The sequence below is a fragment of the Balaenoptera physalus genome, assembly GCF_965194825.1.
Source record: "Balaenoptera physalus genome assembly, chromosome: 4".
NCBI classification, from domain to species: domain Eukaryota; kingdom Metazoa; phylum Chordata; class Mammalia; order Artiodactyla; family Balaenopteridae; genus Balaenoptera; species Balaenoptera physalus.
The window spans coordinates 146,377,601-146,399,553 of NC_138891.1; the positions used below are offsets into that span (position 1 = coordinate 146,377,601).

General features: G+C 46.0%; 1 protein-coding gene across 3 annotated transcripts in view; it reads right to left on the reverse strand.

The window, feature by feature from the left end:
• Positions 1-392: 392 nt before the first annotated feature.
• Positions 393-21,953, reverse strand: part of SPATC1L (spermatogenesis and centriole associated 1 like) — a gene marked incomplete at its 5' end in the record, with an annotated part of 28,452 nt that continues 6,891 nt past the window's right edge. For 2 of the 3 annotated variants that reach the window (XM_082459922.1, XM_082459924.1), the window contains 3 exons: positions 393-2,292; positions 2,854-3,005; positions 11,560-11,910. In XM_082459922.1, the coding sequence (XP_082316048.1) occupies positions 1,966-2,292; positions 2,854-3,005; positions 11,560-11,910 (830 nt within the window). In that variant the 3' untranslated portion in view covers positions 393-1,965. Of the gene's footprint in view, positions 2,293-2,776; positions 3,006-11,559; positions 11,911-21,953 lie in introns of those variants that run through there. The other variant, XM_082459923.1, reaches the window with a different exon arrangement.

A 21,953-nucleotide genomic window follows, 5' to 3' on the forward strand; every position in this document is an offset into this window, starting at 1 on the left:
CTGTTTCACCCCTCGCAGTCACCACGGGGCCGGGAGAGGGGATGCCCAGATCTCTCGGGCCAGCAGCTGTCTGGTCCTTGGGAAGCCCACCCCTCCAGCAGCTGCTCACGGGGACTGGGAGAGGCAGAAGGGCTGGGTGAGCCCAGAGACGCTGGAGGCCAGGGGCAGGCCCGTCCTGTCCAGCTGTGGCTCCCCGGGCTGACTGTGGGTGGACGTGGCGATGGCCGTCCTGCCCCCCGGGTCCCAGGAGGGGACGTGGGCACCCCGGCAGCACCTGGTCCTTTGCGAGGGCTCAACCAGGGCAGCTCTCCAAACTCAGGCCCCGACGCCAGGTCCCACCCGAAAGAGCCCGCAGGCCCAGGGGTGGGGGCCCAAAGTGCCCACCAGACGGCCCTGCATCCTGCAGAGGGCCCCCAGGTGGTGGGGAGTCTCAGCCAGGGTAGTGTCTGGCGGCTGGGAGGGATGAGGTCTGTTATGGGCTGAATTGTGACCCCCCCCCAAATTTATATGTCGAAGCCCTAATCCCCAGCGTGACCGTGCCTGGAGACAGGGCCTTTGCAAAAATAACGAGGTTAAAATGAGGTCACTAGAGTGGGCCTGATCCCATAGGACTGGCATCCTTATGAGATTAGGACACAGACACCCACAGAGAGTGATGACCACGTGAGGACACAGGGAGGAGACGGCTGTCCACATGCCCAGGGCAGAGGCTCCAGGAGGAACCAGCCCTGTGGCACCTGGATCGCAGATTTCAGCCTCCAGAATTGTGAGAGGATAAATTTCTATTGTTTAAGCCGCCCTGTCAGTGGTATTTGTTACAGCACCTGAGCTGACTGAGACAGGGGCCAGTGCATCTGGGACACACAAGGCTGTGACAACCAAGGGACAGGGCGCCCTAGCACCTTCATCCTCATACCTACAGCAGAGAAGGAACCAGGAAGGTGTCCTGACTGCAGAGACCCAGGGGGCCACCTGCCCTCTCCAGGCTTCAGGAAAGTCAGGGGCTAGAGGGCTCTGGCAGGAGTGGGGCTGTGTGTCCCACGGAGACGGTTCTGGGCCAGGGCTTGGCCACGGCTGGGAACACAAGATGCAGGATCAGGACCCAGTGTGATGCTGGGACCAGTTTTTTTTCTTTTCTTTTCTATTATTTTTCTATCTCAGGGGAGTGGGACCAGTTCTTGGGGGCAGTTTTGAGACATTAAAAATTTTGGCAGGTGCTAAAAATAGCTCCTGAATAGCGGACTCTGGAAAGCTCCACCATTTACAGGAAAAAGCCATCTCACCAGCACCCGATTGCTAGTTTCTACTACCACCTTCCAACCAAAGGGACCAGGGCTCTCGATCCCAGAACCAGGCAGAAAATCGACGCCCTTTGCACACTGGCTCCCCTCCCCTGGGGGCTCCTGCTCCCTCGAATCATCTCCCAAGTAAACTGCCTGTCCTGCGCCAGCCTCACCGGCAGGGAACACCCACACAGCTGCACGCGGGCACGTGGTTTAAAGCGCTGCAGTCGCTGTCCTGCAATTCCTGACTTTTGAAAAAGGGGCCTGTGTTTTCACTCCGCCCTGCAGATTCTGCAGCTGCCCTGCCTGCTGCCGAATCCTTGCCCCGGGCTCCGCCTTCGGGGAAACCCCTAGGAGGACGGACCGCTGCCCTTCCGAGAGGAGGCACTGCGACCCCAGCGGAGGGGGCCAGGCGCCGTGTGTGCGGGCGGGTCCTCGGGGTTGGTGGCCCCGTTCCAAACACAGCGGGGCCTCCGCCCTCAAAAAGTAGCGGTAAAGTAGGAACAGCAAACAGACGACTTTTAATAGAGTGTGACTCGCCGCGCAGGTGTGGGCGGCGGGGCGCGCGGCCGGCGGCGCACCGGGCCCCGGCGCCCTCAGCGCGCCCTCCGGGGAGCGGACGAGGAGCGCGGCGCCCGGGTTGCAGCACGCGTTTATTGCAGGGAGGCGCGGGTCGGCGGGTTCACCAGGCGAAGAGCGGGCGGCTGTCCTCCTTGGAGAGCTCGCACAGGCAGTTGAGCAGCAGCAGCGAGTCGCCCAGGAACTTGGGGGGCACGACGTCGATGACCAGCTTGCGCAGGGCGGCCGGGCTGCTGTGCAGCGGGTTGGCGCGCAGGTCGGGCCGCTGCTTCAGGATGCCGTAGGTGTTGATGAGGAACTCGCTGAACGCGGGGTGCACGTGGCGGCTGTAGCCCAGCCTCTCCAGGCGCTCCGTCAGCGTCAGGAAGCGGTGCGTCAGCTCCCGCCGCCTCTTCTCATCCACTGAGCCGTCCAGGGGCTTGATGGACGTCTGTGGGCACAGGCGCAGGTGGGCGGGCACAGCCCGGAACCCGCGGACGGGGGCGTGGAGGGGGGCGGGAGGCGAGGCCCAGGGCCGGGGCGGGGCAGGGGCTAGATTCCCCGAGCGCAGCTGTGTAGGTGGTGACACTGAGGCCCACAGCCAGGCCCCCGCCAGGGGAGCCGTCTCCCAGTTTCCCTCCAGCACACAGTGTCAGGGAGAGCAGGGAGCTGCACCCCAGGCGCGCAGAAGGTGTCTTGCCAGCCGGGGCTGAGCGTGAAAGTACTCCCCGGCCTGGAGCCACTCCTGAGACTGTCCCAAGCCAGGAAGCACAGGGCGGGAGCAAAGGGACTCATGGGACCAGCTCGTCGTGTCCCCTGGCACATGTGCCTCAGACACCACTCAGGCTCGCCCAGGGCTGCAGCTGTGTGGGCACCACATGTGGTGGGGCAGCAAGGGGACCCCGGGGCAAGGGGGAGTCCTAGGGCAGCAAGGGGACCCTGGGGCAAGGGGGAGTCCTAGGGCAGGAAGGGGACCCCAGGGCAGGGAGGGCCCCCAGGCAGGGAGGCGCACCTGCTTGATCTTCTCAGGGATGTTGGACACAGTGAAGCCATAGAGCCGGGTCACCCCTGGGAAGACATAGGCCAGGATGCGCCGGTCCAGCTGGAAGGCGATCTCCCCAACGATGCGCCCGTCCTTCTCGGTGCCGGCAAAGCTCTGGATCTCTGTTGGGGGGGGGCAGTGAGACAGGCCGGCCAGGACTCGGAGGGTCAGGGGCCACCAACCTTCCTCCTGCCTGTGCTCCAGGGTCCATTTCAGGGAGAGAACCGACCCAAACGCAGACACTGTGGGTTTGGGGTGAAGCCTCGGGAGCCCAGCAGAGCCTTCCCGCAGGACCCTGGTTGTGACCTGAGGGGGCACCCTCCTCCCCACTGACACCTGCCCTCCACTGTGAGGCAAACACAAATTTAAAAGGAAACTTTGAATTTTCTGTTGCCAAAGGGGAAAGAGCTTTCCTCTCCTCCCTGTTCTTGGCATGTTCCGTAAGCACCCTGATCCCAGGTCCTTTCTCCATCCCTCCCCTGCTCCCCAACACAGATGGACGTAAACACTTTAAAAGCCTGTTTCACAGCCCAGGATTATTTTCTTGGCCCCGAGTCTGCTCAGCACCCAGTCAAGGCTGACCCCTCAGAGGCCCCAGCCCTATGACCAGGTGAACTCGGGATGGGCTAGGCGTGTCCCCCACCTGAGCGTGGGGTCTGGTTAACTGAAGAACACGTAAGTAACACGTGTGGGTCCAGTCTGCGTAGCTACGTGAAACGGTGAGGCTCTGTCTTGGCAGCCTGTGTACATCGCATGCTGGTCTAGTGCTTATTCAGTAATAAGACTTTCCTTCGTTGTGAACAGGATTGCTGCGTTGGCAGGAGATTCTAATTTTAATTATTTCCCACCGTCACCCCGGCACATCAACCACCCTCCCCTCCAAAACCTGCTTCCAAATCTCCCCTCCCCACAGCAGTCTCCGATGTCAGCAAGTCTTCCACCTGACAACCGTGATACGATCAATACCCTTCAAAACCACTGTGATCTTTGAAGATCACACTGCCCACTGTTATCACCAGGTGCACCTGACCTTGAGAGACGGCCGAGTGAGAAAGGGCCTGCCTCACAACGCCCGGGGCGCCCTCACTGACCAGGACATGACCAGCTGGGGGGGCGCGGGCTCTCGGCACAGGATCCTGTGCCTTCCACGCTCTGCCCTTGCTTCCCCACGGGAGACATTTAATAACGTGCCCGTTTCTAAAGCTTTTCCTAAAGCCCTGCAACCTTCAAACCCGCCCGTGATCCAAACCCCTTCCAAGGGTGTTGGATGGTGCAGCCCTGCCAGGTCCGTCCACCGGGCGGGCAGTGCACAAACGGGCTGGGTACTCCGCGTGGAGAGCCGGCCCCCCGGTCCTGTTACCCACAGACACCTGTGCCCACCAAAGGCTCAGGACCCCCAGCACGCAGAGAGGTCGGCCTGACTCCCCACCCATGCTGGCAGGGCTCAGTGGCCCGGGGAGTTGCTGAACTGCTCCTGCGGGCTGTCTGTGTGGGCATGAGCGCTGGGCTCCAGGACCAACCCTGCCTGTGACCGCAGGCAGCTGTTCTGCTTCCCTCGGCCCCATCCTGTGACTGTCCACACAGCCCCCCATCCCAGAACCCCGCCCGGTCACTCTCCACAGCAACGTGATCGCCAGTCAGCACGGGCTTATCGAGACCAGGTATTGGCAGCCTCCTCCTCTGCGGACACCAGGAGAGGCTGGGGGGACATCCGTCCTTCCGCTCCCTCGGCCGGGCCTGTGCAGGTGCTGAGCGGGGAGGACGAGGCCGAACTCAGAACAGTCCGGGTCTCAGGGGATGTGGGCCGGGCAGATGGGTGGGCCGACGGGCCGAGGGGGTGTGGATGCCCAGGGCAGAGGGCCTCCCCTGAGCCACAAGACCCAGAGCCCTGTGAGGGCCCTGGGGTCACAAGGTCACAGGGTTGGGGGCGGCAGAGAGCCAGGTGTCCGAGGGCCCAGGAGAAATGCTGGGCTGACCCTGTGGAGACAGGGAGCCACAGAGGGTGTCGAGAAAGTAATCTGGCAGCTGCGGCCGGAGCGGCAGGACAGGCTCTGGACTCAGGGTTAAACCGGTGGTGACGGGGAGGTTCCTGGTGACAGGGGCTCGGACCGCCTCAGAGGGGCCCTCGAGGCCGCCAGCAACCAACCCAGCTGAGGCCGGGCTGCGTCCGTTCCCTCCTCCAGGAGCAGCTCTGGTCCTTCCGCAGTTTGCTCATCCTCACCATGAGCCTTCGAGGGGCCTCAGACTCCACTCACACACAAAGGAACTGAGGTTGAGCGGCTCGCTGCTTCCCAATGACTTTTAACTCTTTTTATTGAGACGTAATTCACATGATAAAATTCACTCTTTTCAAATATTCAGTCCAGTGGCTTTTAGTACATTCACCAAGTCATATAACCATCACCACAGTCTACAAAACCCTGTACCCAATTAGCAGTCACTCACAGTTCACGCTGCAACCACACATCTACTTCTGTCCCTATGGATTTATCTACTCTGGACATTCCGTATCAGTGGAATCACACAATATGTGGTCTTTCGGGACTGGCTTCATTCAGCCAGCATGTTTTCATGGCACGTCCGTGTTGTAACGTGTGTCAGAACTTCAGTCCTATTTATGGTGAATAACATTCCATCGCATGGATACAGCACGTGCTGTGTATCCGCTCCCCCACGGACAGGCAACTGGGCTGTTTCCACTCGTTGGCTGATATGAATAATGCTGCTATGAACGCTCATATAAACGTTTTTGTGTGGACAAATGTTTTCAGTTCTTTCGGCGATATACCTAGGAATGAATTGCTGGGACACGAGGTGACTCTACGTCTAACTTTTTGAGGGACTGCCAAACTGTTTTCCAGAGTGGCGATGTGTGTAGGTTCCAGTTCCTCCGCACCCTCTCCAACACTGGTCATTGTCTGTCTCTTTTATTATAACCATCCTAGTGGATGTGAAGTGGTGTCTCACTGAGGTTTTCATTTGCATTTCGCTGATGGCTGAGGATATTGGACATATTTTCAGGTGCTTATTGGCCATTTGTCTGCCTTCTTCGGGGAAATGTCTATTTAAATTCTTCGCCCGTTTCTAATTGGATTGTTTGTCTTTTCCTGATGAGTTAGTTGTAAGTGTTCTTATGTATTCTGGATACTGTTCCCTCCCTCATCGGATACATGATTTACACATATTTTCTCCCATTCCGTGAGGTGACATTTCGCTTTCTTGAAATGTTCCTTTGAAACACCGAAGTGTTTACCTTTGATAAAGTCTGATATATCTATTTTTTCTTTCGTTGCTCATGCCTTTGGTGTCACAGCTATGACTCTATTGCCAAATCCAAGGTCATAAGAGTTATGTCTATGTTTTCTTCTAAGAGTTTTATGGTTTTAGGTCTTTTAAGTCTTTGATCTATTTTGAGTTAATTTTCATACATGGTGTGAAGTCCAACTTCATTATTTTGCACGTGGATATCCACTTTCCCAGCACCGTTTGTTGAAAAGACTCTTCTCTCCCCACTGAATTGTCTTGGAACCCTTGTCAAAGATCAAACCTGTAAATGCATGGGTTTATCTCTGGACTTATTCTATTTCATTGACTTGTGTGCCTGTTCTTATACAAGTACCACGCTGTTGATTACTGTAACTTTATAGTAAATTTTGAAATTGGGAAATGTGAGTCCTCCGATTTTATTCTCCTTTTTCAAGATTGCTTTGCCGATTCTGAGTCCCATGCATTTCCATACAAATTTTAGGATCAGCATGGCAATTTCTGCAAAGGAGCCAGGTGGGATTTTGATAAGGATTGCATTGAGATTTGTAGATCAATTTGGGAGGTTTTGCCATCTTGATAATATTAAGTCTTTTAAGCCATGACCGCAAGATTTCTTCCATTTATTTAGGTCTTCTTTAATTTCTTTCAACCATGTTTTGTAGTTTTCAGTGTTCTCCTTCCTTAATCACTTAGCAGTGCTGCAGAAGGTACCCAGGAATTAAAGCTGAGAACCAGATACACTGCACAGAAACATGTTAGGGAAAATGGGGCCCATGGAGGAGCAGGGTGCAAACTCCCCCTTCTGTATTAATACATTTATCTCATCAGGAATCAGTCCTTCTCCCTGCTTCCCTCTCTCCCTAAAGTATAAATTAGGCAGAAGAAACGAGCTACACCTGAGAGGATCTAGAAATCATGTCTAGCCAACTTGGGTCTTCCAAGATCCAGCCAAAAACCTATTCCTCAAAGAAAAAAAGTCAGTAAGATTGATAAACCTCTACCCAGACTTATTACAGAAAACGAGAAAGAAGACAAAAATTACCACTATCAGAAATGAGAGATGGCATCACCACAGATTTTACAGACATTAAAAGGATAATAATGTAATATTAACAACACCTTTATGCCAATAAATTTAACAACTTGGATGAAATGAACCAATTCCTTAAAAGATACAAAAGCTCACTTTTGTATCTTTTTTTGTGAGTGAACTACCAAAGCTCACTCAAGAAGAAATAAAAAAAAATTTGAACAGCCTTATATCAACTAAGGAAATTGAATTTGTTGGGGTGGGGAGAGAATGTTCCTACAAAGAAAATTCAACGCTCAGATGGTTTCAGTGGTGAATTTTACCAGACACCTAAGGAATACATAATGCCAATTCTACACAAACTCATCTAGATAATTAAAGAGAATGGAACACTTTCTTCCTCATTCACGGAGGCTGACATTAACTCAATATCAAAGTCAAAAAATGACATTATAAGAAAACTATAGACCAATATCCCTCACAGACTGCAAAAATTCTTAACAAAAATTTAGTAAATTGAATCAAACAATACAAAAAAGTATAAATACATCATGACCAAGTGAGGTTTATCTCAGTAATGCAAGGTTGGTTTATAATTCAAAAATCAATCAATGTTATTTACCATATTAACAAACTACAAATGAAAACCAAATGCTCATCTCAATAGGTGCAGAAAAAGCATTCAACAAATTCCAAAATCCATCCAGGATAACTCTCAGCAAACAAGGAATTAAAGGGAACTTCCTCAACCTGATGGAGGGCATCTACAAAACTCAGCTAACATCATACTTAATGGTGACAGACTGAATGCTTTCCCCCTAAATCCAAAAAAGACAAGAATGCCCACTGTCACCATTTCTATTCAGGCCTTCAATTGATTGGATGAGGCCCACCCACATTAAGGAAGTCAATCTGATTTACTCAGTCTATTGATTTAAATATTAAACTCATCCAAAAACATCCTCACAGAAATACCCAGAATAATATTTGACCAAATATCTGGGCACCTAATGGCCCAGTCAAGTTGACAAATGGGGTCAATATACAAAACCAATTGTGTTACTATATACTAGAAACAAATAATCAGAAATTCATATTGACAAAAACAATACTATTTATTTTTCAGCATCAAAAACATGAAATACTAAGGGATAAATTCAACAAAAATGTGCAAGATCTGTACACAGAAAACTGTAAAATATTGCTGAGTGATATTTTTAAAGAACTAAATAAATGGAGAGATATACAGGCATACCTTGGATATATTGCTGATTCAGTTCCAGACCACCACAATAAAGCAAAATATCACACTAAAGCAAGTCACATGAATATTTATGGTTTTTCAGTGCACATAAAATTAGGTTTACACTATACTGTAGTCTATAGTGTGTGATAACATTATGTCCAAAAAAAACAATGTACATACCTTAATTTTAAAATACTTTATTGCTAAAAAATGCTCACCATCATTTGAGCCTTAGTGTGTCACAACCTCTTTGCTGGTGGAGGGCCCCTGCCTCAGTGCTGATGGCTGCTGACTGATCAGGGTGGTGCTTGCTGAAGGCTGGGGTTGGTGTGGCAATTTCTTTAAAAAGGTAACAATGAAGTTCGCCACATTGACTGACTCCTCATTTCAAGAATAATTCCTCCGTAGCATGCAATGCTGTTTCATAGCATTTCACCAACGATAGAACTTCTTTCAAAATTAAAGTTAATCCTCTCAAACCCTGCCGCTACTTTATTGACTAAGTTTATGTAATGTTCTAAATCCTTTGTTGTCATTTCAACAATCTTTACAGCATCTTCACCAGGAGTAGATTCCATTTCAAGAAACCACTTTCTTAGCTCATCCATAAAAAGCAGCTCCTCATCTATGAAGGCTTTATCCTGAGATTGCAGCAAGTCAGTCACACCTCAGGCTCCATTTCTGATTCTAGTTCTCCTGCAGTTTCCACCACATCTGCAGTTATTTCCCCCACTAAGTTCTTTTTTTTTTTTTTAAATAATCGAATATTAGGGTTTTGTTTTGTTTTTGGCTGCATTGGGTCTTCGCTGCTGCACGCAGGCTTTCTCTAGTTGCGGTGAGCAGGAGCTACTCTCTGTTGCGGTGCGAGGGCTTCTCATTGTGGTGGCTTCTTTTATTGCGGAGCACGGGCTCTAGGCGTGCAGGCTTCAGTAGTTGTGGTGTGCGGGCTCAGTAGTTGAGGCGCACGGTCTTAGTTGCTCCACAGCATGTGGGATCTTCCAGGACCAGGGCTCGAAACCGTATCCCCTGCATTGGCAGGCGGATTCTTAACCACTGCGCCACCAGGAAAGCCCCACACTGAGGTCTTGACCCTCTCAAAGTCATCCATGAGGGTACCAACTTCTTCCAAACTCCTGTTAATGTTGATATGTTGACCTCTTCCCGTGAATCATGAATGTTCTTAATGGTATCTAGAATGATGAATCCTTTCCAGAAGGTTTCAATTGACTTTGCCCTGATCCATCAGAGGAATCACTGTCTGTGGCGGCTATAACCTTACGAAATGTATTTCTTCAATAATAAGACCTGAAGGTCAAAATGACTCCTTGATCCATGGGCTGCAGGATGGATGTTGTGTTAGCCGACATGAAAACAACCTTTATCTCATTGTCCATCTCCATCAGAGCTCCAGGGTGACCAGGTGCATTGTCGATGAGCAGTAATATTTTGAAAGGAATCCTTTTTTCTGAGCCGTAGGTCTCAGTAGGGGGCTTAAAGTAGTCAGTAAACCATGTTGCAAACATATGGGCTGTTATCCAGGCTTTGTTGTCCATTTATAGAGCACAGGCAGAGTGCTCTTAGGATTTTCAGATGATAAATGCATAATTCTTAAGGGCCTTAGGATTTTCAGATGATAAATGCACAATTCTTAAGGGCCTTAGGATTTTCAGATGATAAATGAGCATTGGCTTCAGCTTCAAGTCACCAGCTGCATTAGCCCCTAACAAGAAAGTCAGCCTGTCCTTTGAAGCTTTGAAGCCAGGCAGTGACTTCTCCTCTCTAACTGCAAAGTCCTAGATAGAATCTTCTTCCAACAGAAGACTGCTTCGTCTACATTGAAAATCGGTTGTTTAGTGTAGCCACCTTCATGAGTTATCTTACCTGGATCTTCTGGACAGCTGGCTGCAGCTTCTACATCAGCACTTGCTGCTTCACCTGGCACTTTTATGTCACGGAGATGGCTTCTTTCCTTAAACCTCACGGACCACCCTCTGCTAACTTCAAACTTCTCTTTGCAGCTTCCTCACCTCTCTCAGCCTCCACAGAGTTGGGGAGAGTTAGGGCCTTGCTCCGGATTAGGCTTTGACTGAAGGGAATGTTGTGGCTGGTTTGATCTTCTATCCAGACCACTGAAACTTTCTCCGTATCAGCAATAAAGCTGTTTCACTTTCTTATCATTCGTGTGATCACTGTAGCACTTTAATTTCCTCCAGAACTTTCCTTTGCCTTCACAGCTTGGCTAACTGTTTGGTACAAGAGACCCAGCTTTAGCCCATCTCGGCTTTTGACCTGCCTTCCTCACTCAGCTTCATCATTTCTAGCTTGTGGTTTAAAGTGAGAGACATGTGACTCTTCCTTTCACTTGAACACTTAGGTTATTAATTGGCCTAATTTCAATATTGTTTTGTCTCAGGGAATAGGGAGGCCTGAGGAGAGGGAGAGAGGCAGGGGAGGGCTGGTAGGTGGAGCAGTCAGAACGCCCACAACGTATATGCATTAAGTTTGCCGTCTTGTATGCGCATAGTCCTTGGTGTCCCAAAACAGTTATAATAGTAACATCAAAGATCACCACAACAAAGATAATAATAATGGAAAAGTATGAAATATTGCAAGAATTACCAAAACGTGACACACAGACATTAAGTGAGCAAATGCTGTTGGAAAAATGGTACCAATAGACTTGCTCCACATAGGGCTGCCACAAACCTTCAATTTGTAAAAAATGCCATACCTGTGAAGCACACATAAAGCAAAGTGCAATAAAACAAGATACGCTAGTACAGTGTTCACACATCTGAAGATTCAATATTGTTACAATGCCATTTCTCTGAAAAGTGACCTGGAGGTCCAGGACAATTCCAATCAAAATGCCAGCAAGGTTTTTTTGTAGAAATGGGCAAGTTGATTCTAAAATTCATACGGAAGAACCTAGAATAGCCAGAACAACTTTGACAAAAGGAACAAAGTTGAAGAACTTATACTATCTAATTTACAGTCTTATTATAACGCTACAGTAATTGAGACAGTGCGTATTGGAATCAATACTGACACAGATAAATGCAGCAGCACAGAGCCCGGACCACGCGCCCCAGCAGCAGCCTCCCACCCCTCACCCACCCCTCGCCCGCTGTACCGTTAAGGTAGTAGCTCCTCCTGGTCCTGTCCCCGGAGGGCAGGCTGCTCTCCAAGAAGCACACCTTCTTGGGCCGGCCCACCTCCCTGGGCTCCAGCAGGGTCTTGTCCGCCAGCGGGTCCTGCAAGGGACTCAGGAGCGGGGACAGCTTCCAGTCAGAGCTGTGGGGTGCAGACAGCTCCGGGGAGCTGAGGAAAGCCTTGAAGGGCGCCGAGGAGGAGGTCGCACAGCCTGGGGAGGCATCGTCCTCGCTGGAAAGGGGGGCGTGTGAGCACAGCAGGTCTTCCAGGGAGGACGCCTGCAGCTGGGAGGGCGCATCAGGGCCACTGTTGAACCTTCCAAAATCTGGAACTGGGGCAGGGAGGAGAGGAAGGAGACGTCAGGCTGAGGTTCCCGAAACATCCCGAGAAGTGTAGAGACCACTTTAAGAACACGCACTCACCCTGCCCCGGCTCTGACATCTGCTCCCATTTCCGCTTTGGAGCAGGTGACGGACACGTGGGTGAAACAGCTATGGGCGCCAGAGCCCAAGGACACTAGCAGCCTCGGGTTCATGGGCACAGTGAGCGTGGGTGCCTCTGACGCCTCCTCCCACCTGTGCATCCACACACTATGACAGTGACTTTTCTGTGCTTCTTAAATTTTACATAAATGGTATCATCTGACACGTTTTATTCTGAAACTTATCTTTTTCTGAGATTTATCCACATTGACTGAGTCATTTGGTAGCTCACTGGTTCATTTAACCATTTCCCGGCACACGTGCACACACACTTGCACACAGACAGACACAGATTTTTTTATCCATCATCCCACGGATGCATGTGGCGCTGTTTCCAAGTTTCCTTGTAAAAGCAAAGCCGTGATCAGCGTCCCTCGATGTGCATCCCCTGCCAAACACACAGCCCACAAACTGTCAACGGGACACACCTCAGGAACTTTACAAGGCTGAGGCATCAAGGGTCCCCAGAGCTGGATTCTTCCTCTGGCTCAGCCCCAGAGGAGCCTGGAGCCCTGTGCTCAGGACACAAATATTCTGAGGGGAGGTGGGCTGTTCCAGCAGTGGTCAGGGGCTGGAAAAACTCACCTCATGGACTTGGGGAAGAGCCACATTTATGACCCAGTTTTAAAGGGATTGTTGTGTGGCCAGGTGGGTTTGCACTTTTCATTTAGTTTCTATTTAGTGAATTGAAATTCCCTTCTGTTACTCCCAAGGCTTAATAAAGTTGTGTTAATCGTTAAAAAAAAAAATTTATTTAATCCTCAGTGAAGTCCAAATTTTCAGGTCACATTACAATAAAACTGTAAATGAAAAATTAAAGTCAATAGAAAACTCCATCTCCTCAGAATTAAAAGCATTCTCTTAAGTAATGATCAGATCAAGGAGGAAATAAAAATAGGAAAATAATGATTATTGAAAAATAATGAAAATCAGAACACTATATATATTACGACATCAGTACATTTAAAACTGTGTTTAGGCGGACTCTGGGAGGGCTCACGCCAAAGAGTACTTCCCAGAACTTCTGCTGCCAGTGTCCTTGTCCTCACAGTGAGACACAGCCACCCCCGCCTCTGCAGGAGACCCTCCAACACTAGCAGAATTTCAGAGAGGATTTAACATGTAACGGGAAGAACTCTGCTCTCAGTTTGAAGACAGGGTTTTCGATCAGCAGTGGTCCCTTGATATCATTAGATTGACTATTGATCCATTTTCTTCTACATCAGTCAAGATCTATCATCTGAGTTTCTGATGTTGCTGACTCTACGTCTGAACCTGGATGTTTTAAGAGCATTACAAACTGAGCAAGTCTGAAAATGAACTGGTGGATAAAAGTAATCATCTAAATTCTCCTCAGGAGAGGGCAGACAGCAGAAGCAAGAAGAACTACAATCCTGCAGCCTGTGGAACAAAAACCACATTCACAGAAAGATAGACAAGATGAAAAGGCAGAGGGCTATGTACCAGATGAAGGAACAAGATAAAACCCTAGAAAAACAATTAAATGAAGTGGAGACAGGAAATCATCCAGAAAAAGAATTCAGAATAATGATAGTGAAGATGATCCAGGACCTCGGAAAAAGAATGGAGGCAAAGATCGAGAAGATGCAAGAAATGTTTAACAAAGACCTAGAAGAATTAAAGAACAAACACCTAGAAGAATTAAAGAAAAAACAAACAGAGATGGGTAATACAATAACTGAAATGAAAAATACACTAGAAGGAATCAATAGCAGAATAACTGAGGCAGAAGAACAGATAAGTGACCTGGAAGACAGAATGGTGGAATTCACTGCTGCAGAACAGAATAAAGAAAAAAGAATGAAAAGAAATGAAGACAGCCTAAGAGATATCTGGGACAACATTAAATGCACCACATTCACATTATAGGGGTCCCAGAAGGAGAAGAGAGAGAGAAAGGACCTGAGAAAATATTTGAAGACATTATAGTTGAAAACTTCCCTAACATGGGAAAGGAAATAGCCACCCAAGTCCAGGAAGCGCAGAGTCCCAGGCAGGATAAACCCAAGGAGAAACACTCCAAGACACATAGTAATCAAACTGACAAAAATTAAAGACAAATTATTGAAAGCAACAAGGGAAAAACGACAAATAACATACAAGGGAACTCCCATAAGGTTAACAGCTGATTTCTCAGCAGAAACTCTACAAGCCAGAAGTGAGTGGCATGATATATTTAAAGTGGTGAAAGGGAAGAACCTACAACCAAGATTACTATACCCGGCAAGGATCTCATTCAGACTCGATGGAGAAATCAAAAGCTTTACAGACAAGCAAAAGTTAAGAGAATTCAGAACCACCAAACCAGCTCTACAACAAATGCCAAAGGAACTTCCCTAAGAGGGAAACACAAGAGAAGAAAAGAACCTACAAAAACAAACCCAAAACAATTCAGAAAATGGTCATAGGAACATACATATTGATAATTACCTTAAACGTGAATGGATTAAATGCTCCAACCAAAAGACACAGGCTTGCTGAATGGATACAAAAACAAGACCCATCTATATGCTGTCTATAAGAGACGCACTTCAGACCTAGGGACACATACAGACTGAAAAGTGAGGGGATGGAAAAAGATATTCCATGCAAATGGAAATTAAAAGAAAGCTGGAGTAGCAATACTCGTATCAGATAAAATAGACTTTAAAATAAAGAATATTACAAGAGACAAGGAAGGACACTACATAATGATCAAGGGATCAATCCAAGAAGAAGATATAACAATTATAAATATATATGCACCCAACATAGGAGCACCTCAATACATAAGGCAACTGCTAACAGCTATAAAAGAGGAAATCGACAGTAACACAATAATAGTGGGGGACTTTAACACCTCACTTACACCAATGGACAGATCATCCAAACAGAAAATTAATAAGGAAACACACGCATTAAATGACACAATAGACCAGATAGATTTAATTGATATTTATAGCACATTCCATCCAAAAACAGCAGATTACACTTTCTTCTCAAGTGCACATGGAACATTCTCCTGGATAGATCACATCTTGGGTCACAAATCAAGCCTCAGTAAATTTAAGAAAATTGAAATCATATCAAGCATCTTTTCTGACCACAGTGCTATGAGATTAGAAATCAATTACTGGGGAAAAAACGTACAAAAAACAAACACATGGAGGCTAAACAATACGTTACTAAAGAGCCAAGAGAGCGCTGAAGAAATCAAAAAATACCTAGAGACAAATTACAACAAAAACACGACAATCCAAAACCTATGGGATGCAGCAAAAGCAGTTCTAAGAGGGAAGTTTATAGCTATACAAGCCTACCTCAAGAAACAAGAAAAATCTCAAATAAACAATCTAACCTTACACCGAAAGGAACTAGAGAAAGAAGAACAAACAAAACCCAAAGTTTGCAGAAGGAAAGAAATCATAAAGATCAGAGTAGAAATAAATGAAATAGGAACAAAGAAAACAATAGCAAAGATCAATAAAACTAAAAGCTGGTTCTTTGAGAAGATAAACAAAATTGATAAACCATTAGCCGAACTCATCAAGAAAAAGAGGGAGAGGACTCAAATCAATAAAATTAGAAATGAAAAAGGAGAAGTTACAACAGACACCGCAGAAATACAAAGCATCCTAAGAGACTACTACAAGCAACTCTATGCCAATAAAATGGACAACCTGGAAGAAATGAACAAATTCCTAGAAAGGTATAACTTTCCAAGACTGAACCAGGAAGAAACAGAAAATATGAACAGACCAATCACAAGTAATGAAATTGAAACTGTGATTAAAAATCTTCCAACAATCAAAAGCCCAGGACCAGATGGCTTCACAGGTGAATTCTATCAAACACTTAGAGAAGAGCTAACACCAATCCTTCTCAAACTCTTCCAAAAAATTGTAGAGGAAGGAACACTCCCAAACTCATTCTATGAGGCCACCATCACCCTGATACCAAAACCAGACAAAGATATTACAAAAAAAGAAAATTACAGACCAATATCACTGATGAATATAGATGCAAAAATCCTCAACAAAATACTAGCAAAAAGAATCCAACAATACAGTAAAAGGATCATACACCATGATCAAGTGGGATTTATCCCAGGGATGCAAGGATTCTTCAACATATGCAAATCAATCAATGTGATACACCATATTAACAAACTGAAGAATAAAAACCATATGATCATCTCAATAGATGCAAAAAAAGCTTTTGACAAAATTCAACACTCATTTATGATAAAAACTCTCCAGAAAATGGGCATAGAGGGAACCTTCCTCAACATAATAAAGGCCATATACGACAAACCCACAGCAAACATCATTCTCAATGGTGAAAAACTGAAAGCATTTCCTCTAAGATCAGGAACAAGACAAGGATGTCCATTCTCACCACTATTATTCAACATAGTTTTGGAAGTCCTAGCCACGGCAATCAGAGAAGAAAAAGAAATAAAAGGAATACAAATTGGAAAAGAAGAAGTAAAACTGTCACTGTTTCCAGATGACATGATACTATACATAGAGAATCCTAAAGATGCCACCAGAAAACTACTAGAGCTAATCAATGAATTTGGTAGAGTTGCAGGATACAAAATTAATGCACAGAAATCTCTTGCATTCCTATACACTGATGATGAAAAATCTGAAAGAGAAATTAAGGAAACACTCCCATTTACCATTGCAACAAAAAGAATAAAATACCTAGGAATAAACCTACCAAGGGAGACAAAAGACCTGTATGCAGAAAACTATAAGACACTGATGAAAGAAATTAAAGATGATACCAACAGATGGAGAGATATACCATGTTCTTGGATAGGAAGAATCAACACTGTGAAAATGACTATACTACCCAAAGCAATCTACAGATTCAATGCAATCCCTATAAAATTACCAATGGCATTTTTACAGAACTAGAACAAAAAGTCTTAAAATTTGTAGGGAGACACAAAAGACCCTGAATAGCCAAAGCAATCTTGAGGGGAAAAAAACGGAGCGGGAGGAATCAGACTCCCTGACTTCAGACTATACTACAAAGTTACAGTAATCAAGACAATATGGTACTGGCACAAAAACAGAAATATAGGTCAATGGAAAAGGATAGAAAGCCCAGAGATAAATCCACGCACCTATGGTCAACTAATCTATGACGAAGGAGGCAAGGATATACAATGGAGAAAAGACAGTCTCTTCAATAAGTGATGCTGGGAAAACTGGACAGCTACATGTAAAAGAATGAAATTAGAACACTCCCTAACACCATACACAAAAATAAACTCAAAATGGATTAGAGACCTAAATGTAAGACCGGACACTATAAAACTCTTAGAGGAAAACATAGGAAGAACACTCTTTGCCATAAATCACAGCAAGATCTTTTTTGATCCACCTCCTAGAGTAATGGAAATGAAACCAAAAATAAACAAATGGGACCTAATGAAACTTAAGAGCTTTTGCAAAGCAAAGGAAACTACAAACAGGATGAAAAGACAACCCTCAGAATGGGAGAAAATATTTGCAAACAAATCAATGGGCAAAGGATTAATCTCCAAAATATATAAACAGCTCATGCAGCTCAATACTAAAAAAACAAACAACCCAATCAAAAAATGGGCAGAAGACCTAAATAGACATTTCTCCAAAGAAGACATACAGATGGCCAAGAAGCACATGAAAAGCTGCTCAACATCACTAATTATTAGAGAAATGCAAATCAAAACTACAATGAGGTATCACCTCACACCAGTCAGAATGGGCATCATCAGAAAATCTACAAACAACAAATGCTGGAGAGGGTGTGGAGAAAAGGGAACCCTCTTGCACTGTTGGTGGGAATGTAAATTGATACAGCCACTATGGAGAACAGTATGGAGGTTCCTTAAAAAACTAAAAATAGAAGTACCATACGACTCAGCAATCCCACTACTGGGCATATACCCTGAGAAAACCATAATTCAAAAAGAGTCACGTACCAAAATGTTCATTGCAGCTCTATTTACAATAGCCAAGACATGGAAGCAACCTAAGTGTCCATTATCGGATGAATGGATAAAGAAGATGTGGCACATATATACAATGGAATATTACTCAGCCATAAAAAGAAATGAAATGGAGGTATTTGTAATGAGGTGGATGGAGTTAGAGTCTGTCATACAGAGTGAAGTAAGTCAGAAAGAGAAAAACAAATACAGTATGCTAACACATATATATGGAATCTAAGGGAAAAAAAAAAAGGTCATGAAGAACCTAGTGGCAAGATGGGAATAAAGACACAGACCTACTAAAGAATGGACTTGAGGATATGGGGAGGGGGAGGGGTGAGATGTGACAGGGTGAGAGAGTGTCATGGACATATATACACTACCAAATGTAAAATAGCTAGTGGGAAGCAGCCGCATAGCACAGGGAGATCAGCTCGGTGCTTTGTGACCGCCTGGGGGGGTGGGATGGGGAGGGTGGGAGGAAGGGAGATGCGGGAGGGAGGAGATATGGGAACGTGTGTATATGTGTAGCTGATTCACTTTGTTATAAAGCAGAAACTAACACACCATTGTGAAGCAATTATACTTCAATAAAGATGTTTTAAAAAAAAAAAAAAAACCAAAAATAGAATTACCATATGACCCAGCAATCCCACTACTGGGCATATACCCAGAGAAAACCATAATTCAAAAAGACACATGCACCCCAATGTTCATTGCAGCACTATTTACAATAGCCAGGTCATGGAAGCAACCTAAATGCCCATCGACAGAAGAATGGATAAAGAAGTTGTGGTACATATATACAACGGAATATTACTCAGCCATAAAAAGGAACGAAATTGGGTCATTTGTAGAGACGTGGATGGATCTAGAGACTCTCATACAGAGTGATGTAAGTCAGAAAGAGAAAAACAAATATCATATAATAATGCATATATGTGGAGCCTAGAACAATGGTACAGATGAACCGGTTTGCAGGGCAGAAATAGAGACACAGATGTAGAGAACAAACGTATGGACACCAAGGGGGGAAAGTGGTGGGCGGGTGTGGTGAATTGGGAGACTGGGATTGACATATATACACTAATATGTATAAAATGGATAACTAATAAGAACCTGCTGCATAAAAAAATAAATAAAATTAAATTAAAAAATTTTTTAAATCCCTGTATTTAGAGGGACCTCCCTGGTGGCACAGTGGTTAAGAATCCGGCTGCCAATGCAGGGTACATGGGTTCAAGCTTTGGTCCGGGAAGATCCCACATGCTGCGGAGCAAGGAAGCCTGTGCACCACAACTACTGGGCCTGCACTCTAGAGCCTGTGAGCCACAACTACTGAGCCCATGTGCCTCAACTACTGAAGCCCACGTGCCTAGATCCCATGCTCTGCAACAAGAGAAGCCATGCAATGAGCAGCCCGTGCACCACAACGAAGAGTAGCCCCCGCTCACCACAACTAGAGAAAGCCTGCGTGCAGCAACAAAGACCCAACACAGCCAAAAAATAAATTTTAAAAAAATGCTTTATAAAACAAAAAACTGTATTTAGAGTGAAATTAGTAACTTAAATCCTTTAATTACTTCTAAAACATCACCAAAAAATTAAACATTCATATGGGAATGAACTCTTGAAGAAAGAAAAAGTTAGAAAATAATAAAAATGGCAGCAGAAATAAACTCGACACAGCTCCATGGAAAGTCCATTAAGATAGTGAAACTGTGGAAAGCTACTTTAGAGAAACAGAAAACATAAAGGAATAAAATTGGAAATAAGAAAAGTGATATAAGAATGACTAGGAAGATAATGTTTAAATTATAAAAGTATTGATATTATGTACAATTGAATATTAATTGGAAATTTTAATATAAGGAGAGATCATCTGGGAAATTATTTTAAATGACTCAGAAGTAGAAAACCTAAATGGACCAATAAGCAAAAAAGAAAAACCTAGAAGTTACAGAATAATTATGCTGCAAAGGGCTGCAGGCCTGGGTGATTGGTTGGTGAGTGAGTTCTTTCAAGTTCCCAAACAATCCCTACATCATATAAATGAGGTTGGAACACTGAAAAACTTAAAAGATGCTTGACTATTAAGGTTATAAATTGTCACAACTCTGATATCAAATCCCTGCAAAGACAACCCACAGAAAGAAAACTGTAGCCCAGATTCATGTAGGAACAGGGTCCAGAGATCCTAAGCAAAGCCCCAGCCAAACAGATGCCACAACTGACACAGCTCAGGCCCAGGACCCACAGGGTCTCTCAACGAAGCAGCATAACAAGACCCCACAGACGAGCTGCGAGAAGCAGCTGAGGGTACTTCCGCCGATGCCAAAACGAGGTCATAAAAATTTAACAAAATGAGCCGTTTCTCAATTCTTTTTTTTTGTTCTTTAAAAATAAGGACTACTTCCCCAGCACCCAGACTGCACCCAGACTGCATCCCCCTGATCCCTGGGCAGACAGGGCCATTCACTGCCCACCACCCACCAGAAGGATAGGGGGGAGGCTGCCAAGGCCAAAGGTCCTGGGCGTTCTGAGGAACAAAGACAAAGACAGAAACAAGTGCATGAGCTGCCAACCTCATTTAAAATGATCGTTTGTAAACAGAGCAACTACAGACTTAGAAAACATAGGAGAATGAACTGAAAAACTTAGCAGAATAAAACACCTTATGAACGGGCTGGATATAGGATAAATATCTACAAATCAACAGCTTTCCAAAACATAGCAACACTGATAACCGAAAATACAATGGAAAAAGAATTCCCATCCATGATTGCAACAAGTAACATAAGGTGCTCCAGGAATAAACTAATTAATGGGAAAGATTTATGTGTGAGAAATGGCTAAAGAGACTTGAAGAAACAGAAAATAGCTTAATAAAACTGCAGTAGATGAAATCATCCTCTGGGTAAATGTAAGCAGAAGAAAGGTGAAAAAAATTACCCCTGCCTTCTGAGCCAGTGATTCTACTTTTAGGAAAACATACCCTAAGGAAATAACCCTAAATATAAAGTATTTTGCTGTGGTATTTACCTCAGGGTAAGAAAAAAGAACTGTCATTTCAAACATAAAAAGAGTTCTTTAAATTGTGGTTCATCTGACTTTTGGAATATTACACAGCCATTTGAAATATATTTATAACAATACAGAAACAGCTACATCATGGCGTTAAAGGGAAAGAGGGAGAGAGATACTCAGAAACTACTGAAATCACCTGACGCTCCACCCAGGACAAGGAGTCCAGGCAACAGCGGAGGCTCCGTGACTCGAGGGGCTCGGGGACCAGCATGGTCTGAAGGAATAAGGCCCAGGAGGGAGGGGCCGGGACGGTCGAGGCCGCCCCCGCCTCTGTCCCTTGGCTCATGTGTGCCATATGCTCGAAGCGGCCCCAGGAGCCCCCGGTGTGGCCTGGCTCAGCTCCCACGGGTGAGGCCGTGCACTGGGAAGGTGCAGGGTGTTGAGGCCGCAGCCTTTTGGAGAAGGTCCCAGTGTCCTCTTCAATGTTTCAACTGCACGCGGCCTTTGACCTAAGGGCTTCCCGATAGCTACCCCTCGGCAGGCCGCAGATGCACACGTGAGGCCATCCGCGGTCACAGGGAGCTGGAAAGGCGCTGCTGCCGGGGGGTCCAGGCTGAAGGGCTTGTGGTGAGCCCACAGGGAACAGTGTACCCTCCAGGAGAGGGCCGATGGGCAACGACAGCAAGATGGACGGTCGGGGAGATCAACGTGTAGAACGGCTCAGCCCCACTTATGTCAACCAAAAGGATCCCTAGACACACACACATGGCCACCGACAAGGTCAGGGAGACGCCGAGTAGACGCTGACAGCGGCCGCCTCTGGGAGCGGGGCCAGGGGCTCAGGCCCAGCCTTGGGGTACTCGTGTTCCCTGAGTG